The sequence below is a fragment of the Oryza glaberrima genome, chromosome 10 (assembly GCF_000147395.1).
Source record: "Oryza glaberrima chromosome 10, OglaRS2, whole genome shotgun sequence".
NCBI classification, from domain to species: domain Eukaryota; kingdom Viridiplantae; phylum Streptophyta; class Magnoliopsida; order Poales; family Poaceae; genus Oryza; species Oryza glaberrima.
The window spans coordinates 10571150-10576048 of NC_068335.1; the positions used below are offsets into that span (position 1 = coordinate 10571150).

At 50.0% G+C, this 4899-nt stretch overlaps 1 protein-coding gene across 1 annotated transcript; it reads right to left on the reverse strand.

Moving 5' to 3' along the window:
- Nucleotides 1-647: 647 nt before the first annotated feature.
- LOC127785660 (uncharacterized) lies at nt 648-3355 on the reverse strand. Its single transcript, XM_052313055.1, has 5 exons — nt 2792-3355; nt 2345-2606; nt 1379-1713; nt 868-1287; nt 648-793 (listed from the first exon to the last, which is right to left on the reverse strand). The coding sequence occupies exons 1-5, from the start codon at nt 3353-3355 to the stop codon at nt 758-760; spliced, it is 1617 nt and encodes a 538-aa protein (XP_052169015.1). The 3' UTR covers nt 648-757.
- Nucleotides 3356-4899: the final 1544 nt, after the last annotated feature.

Sequence of the window (4899 nt, forward strand, 5' to 3'; positions counted from 1 at the left end):
ACGTTCCTTGTTTATTCCCAGGGACCCAAAATAACATCATCAAATTAATCATAAAAGAAGGCAAACCAGTCAGCCAGTGAGCCAGACCAGAAGAACATGCAGTGACCGTCTGATGCAAAATACCAGTATCCAGTTAATGCACCATTTGCTCAGCCACAACAAAAAGGAATTATTCAGTGGGACATTATTTCTAAATTTTCATATGTATGCAATACAGAATACTCAAGCATCAACCTTTGCATTCTACTGCAAAGAGTTTTACATTGACATTTGAGATATGAGAATAACATGAAACAATATATAGTGGACCATTTCTCTCAATTTGTGGCAGGGCTCAAAACAGCACGATAACCTTGTCCTACATATATGAACTCTGTTATTATGCATTGCTTTTGATAATTCACCCAGTGATCATGCAACAAAACTTAATAAGTCTGAAAGCATATATCACAAATATGAACTTGTCGCGGTATTTTGAATGCATACATCTTACTCAATTCCAGTCGTAACAACAGTATGATCATCATATAAGGAAAATAGCACCACCTAAGGGTGAAATAATATTGCTAAGAAGAACAAGTTTCATGACGTGAATGTTTATCCTAACAGGAAAAAAGGTCAAGAGAGGGTGCAATTGCAACAGTACACTAATATATGCATCTGGTCCATTGGTTGTTTGATTTCTTATCCTCTACTGGGCCACTTGTCCTCGGGCCGTGAAAAAAACAAACATCTCACGAAAATGTGAAGGCATGGACTACTCCAAATCTTTGTCAGACCCTGTGATGTAAGCCTGCGCGTAGACAAATATTATTAGGGAGTTAAATATAAAATAAACTGCATAAATTAAGAGTCGAAGATATATACCGTAGCCCAAGCATACAGATGTCCGGAAAGCACGAGCACAAAGTAGATCCAGAAAATCACTGTCCAAGTTTGATCATCCAGTACCACTGGGAACAGGGTGACATTACTGACATCTGCCAATGGTGACAAAGGTGCTGCAGAGTATCCCTTCGCTTCCATCATCTCCAAGTGAAGAGTGTATAGGACCAGGGCAGTGAAACTAATAAAGACGAAGCGGCTGAAGGACTTCTCACCAGAATTAGATCCAAACAATCCAAATTGAAAAGCCAGGCTGCCCAATCCCCAAATGGCAATGAAGGCCATCAAAATGTAATGATCATATTCAGCAGGTATGAGTGGCCGTACAGAGAATAGGAGTGCCAATGGAGTCAGAAGGGAAATACTCAATGACATCTGCCTTTTCTCCCAGATGTTATCCTCCTGTGAAGAGTCTCAAAATCATTAGTACTAACAAATGCTGCTGTTCAGTTAAACACTTTAGCACATATTTCTAAGGGATCTAAATGCATACCTTCTTCAGTAGAGGTGCAGAGGGTTTATCTCTGCTGGTAGCCGCTCGATGTGTTGCCTCCATCCCGCTCACCCTCTCCTCTCGCTGCGTCAGGGCGAGCTCCCTCCTCCCCAGACCCTCCATCCAGCGCTGCAGCGACGCGTCCTCCCGGACTCTGGTTGCTCTTTCCCTCCCCTGAAGCCTCCCCTCCCATCGCCGAAGTGCTGTCTCCGTCCGGACTCTTAGCGCTTCCTCCCTCTCCCACAGCAATTCTTGCCGGTGCTGCAGCTCCACAGCAGCAGCCTTTGTGGCATCATCCTCAGCTTTCAGAATTGATGTTAGCAACCGATCATTCACTGCAGCCATAGTAAAGAAATCATGCAGTTGGTTAGTCTGTCAGTGTGATAGTACTACTCTTGCAAGTAAAAACAGTATTTGGGATTTTTGCAGATGATAGTAAAAAACAGTACTACGCTGCCAATTTAAATTGCAGATGCTACGCGTCAAAAAGACAGGGGCATGCCCTGAATGAAAACGACCTGAAAAACAGAACTGTTCTTTAATTATTATTTAACAATTGGTTTGGGATAGTGACCAGAACAAGTAACACCAGTAATTAACTAGATTTCGCATAGCATGTGGCATCTGCAAACTGGTAGCATCAAAAATCCCAAATAAAAGGTAGAGGAAGGCCCTGAATGCTTCAGAAGATTCAGTTACTGTCATCACTCATCAGAACATCATGAATATTTCTACCTAGTTAAGCTTGAGCAGTAATGTATTGCAGGAATTAAACACATTCCTATCACCAATCCATACTCAGCATGCACACACAGGAGTACAGGACTGCTTGAGTGATTTCCACAAAATTCAACACAAAGGCAATTCACATTACTGAACAGATCTAGTGCACTGCTTACCGAACTACACAAACAAATGTTCAGAAAATTCAGCAACACGCATATCAAACTAAGCTGCTATGCTTACCTGGGGTGTTGGGCCTGATAAGAACAATGCACAGTGTCTCCCGGCTGTGAGGCAGGTCAATGAACAGAGGGGTGAGCCGCCCATGGCGGCCGGCCCGGACACACATGGTGAAGTCGTCGTAACCAATACGTCGCATAAGGTCCTCTCTCAGGAGCTCCACCGATCGACCAGTGAATCGAACCGAACCGAAACCGAAGTTATCGGCGTCATCGACAGTCACGAATTGGATCTCCCTATTCAGAAGGGGCCAGCACGGCAAGTGCTGCACAGACAGAATCAAGAATTGTATTAGAACGAATTTGATCGATTCAGTTGCACACTGTTAATTCGCAACAAATCAAGATTTATTCCCAGCTCAATTAACATTAAGGATTTGCTTCAATTCGTAGAATTGCGTATTAGAAACAGAACAAACACAATAATCCGGGGGGACGAGAAGGAACTCACAGGCACGATCGGTCGCTCCGGACGAGTGGGGACGCGAACGCGCACAACCTCCCACCGCAACGTCATCTCGTTGCCGATGTTGACGTCGACGGAGACGCCGTGGTGGCGAGCCAGGAAACCCTGGTTCCCTCGCAGGTAGCGCCCGGACCTGTCCTGCAGAAGGACGATGCTGCCGGCAATGTCCGTGCCGGAGCATCCGATAGGCCGCCACATGATGTCGTCGGGCTCAGCATCATCTCGGTCGCGCTGCGCCGCCTGGAGCGAGCAGCAGGGGAGCGGGCAGGAGGGGAGCGGGCAGGCGCAGCGCTCCTGGTCGCGGTCGCGGGCGTCGGGGGCTCCGGCTCCGAGGTACCGGCCGTAGGCGCCGCGAAGGAGCACGTAGCGCGTATGGGACGCCCCGGCGACGAGCTCCTCGACAGCCCACACCGCGTTGGGCAACCAGGCGTCACCGTCGCGGACGCTGCCGTGGTAGACAGACCTCCCGTCCTCGTCGGCGTGGAGGAATGAGCCACACGGCCAGAGCCGCAGCGCCGCAAACTCCACACCACGGAAAATCTCCATCATCGAGCGAGCGAGCGATCGATGTCCGTGCGGTGGCGAGGCGAGGCGAGCAGGAGCGAGCGAGCGCGCGCCCGGTGGCGAGTAGCTACCCCTCAGCTTCTCGCTTCTCGGCGTGGCGTGGCGTGGCGTGGCTCGCCGCTCGGCGGGAGGCGGAGCGGAACTTTGGTCGAGCACTTGGTGGGCGAGGCGGCGCGCGCGCGGTGGCGAGGCGCCGAGGCGAGGGCTTCTCTGCGTGGGGAGGAAGAAGTAGCCGTAGCGGAGGGAGAAAAGTTTGTTACGTCTCTGGCTTTCTGCTCACCGCCGGCATTTGAACCGGGCGTGGCCAGAGGAAGGAGACGTGCATTCACGGGGTTGTGGGATGGACTTTTTTTGTTCGGGCCATCCTTCTTTTCTTCTTTGGGCTGGGCTTGAAGGGTCCTGTTTTCTTGGGCTTGGTGGGTCCCACAACCACTATTCACTTTTTTTTTGAAAAATCTGAGCCTGTTTTCTGGTCCCACTGCTGATTTTTCTCATTTACTCCGAGACTGTGTGAGAGAGAGAGAGATATATAGTCGAAGCTCTAAGAGAGGCAGGGGAGCGGCGATGTCGCCATGAAGGGGAGGTGATTTCGCTGGAGCGACTTCTAGACGATTCGATGGTGAGAAGCTCGTTGTCAACGGAGATTCTCTGGTGAGTACTTATTCCCTTGTTGATTCTTTCATATTTTGCTTCCTTCTTCCTTCCCCTTCGTTTGTTGTCGGCATCGGTAGCCACCGCAGCATCCATGATGAGAGTACGAGGAGGTGGAGGCAGAGGCGGATGGTTTCATTCTAGATTTGAACACGTTCTAGCAGCAGTGCCGCGAGTGGTAGTGCGGCCGTGAAGACAGCAACCTCTGCATAAACGACGGCATGAGGAAGCCATGCATCGCTGATCAAAGCCATGTGAGTGTGCCATTTGTTATTGCTATTGTTCATTGTCGATTTCTGTTATTTTTGTTACTCTCGTTTTTTTTTTTGCAAGTATTTGCTATATTTGTGATTTGGGACTTTTGTTTAGGTGTTTACAGTGCGTATCTGGTGGTTTCATTAATGGTTAGTTAATTTTTATTTTATTTTTGAACTTGATTTGATGCAGATCTAGTGTTGATTGCACTAGGTAATGCAATGATTTGTGGTTGATGTGATGTAGCTGAAGGTAGGGGCGTAGCCAAGGGGTAGTCCCGGTGGGCTCGGGACTACCCCAGAATTTGGCCCAGAGACCCCCACCCCTCAGAAAAAATTAGGCCCAGACAACCGTTTTGGCCCAAATCCAATAGTAATAGCCCACGAACAGTTAGGGTTGAGTTGGGGGAGCCTGGAGGCTGGAGCGCTTCCACCTCCAGCCGCTACTCCCTTCGTGCCCGATGCCCGCTCCACGCCGCCACTGACCGCCGCCTGCGCCGCGCCGATGGCCGTGGGTCCGCGTTCGCCGTCCGCCGTCAACGCCGGCGCAGCCCAGTGCCGAGCCACACCGCCGCCGACTCCCGTGGGTCCGCCGACCGCCGTCCACGCCGGCGCCGCGCCGAG

Bases quoted from the DNA above. Each gene is read 5' to 3' on its own strand.
- LOC127785660 (XM_052313055.1), bottom strand. From the start codon at position 3,355: ATGATGGAGATTTTCCGTGGTGTGGAGTTTGCGGCGCTGCGGCTCTGG. The intron at 1,714-2,344 runs GTAAGCATAGCA...CTATGGCTGCAG, and splicing joins TATCAGGCCCAACACCCCAG to TGAATGATCGGTTGCTAACA. The intron at 1,288-1,378 runs GTATGCATTTAG...GACTCTTCACAG, and splicing joins CTGCACCTCTACTGAAGAAG to GAGGATAACATCTGGGAGAA.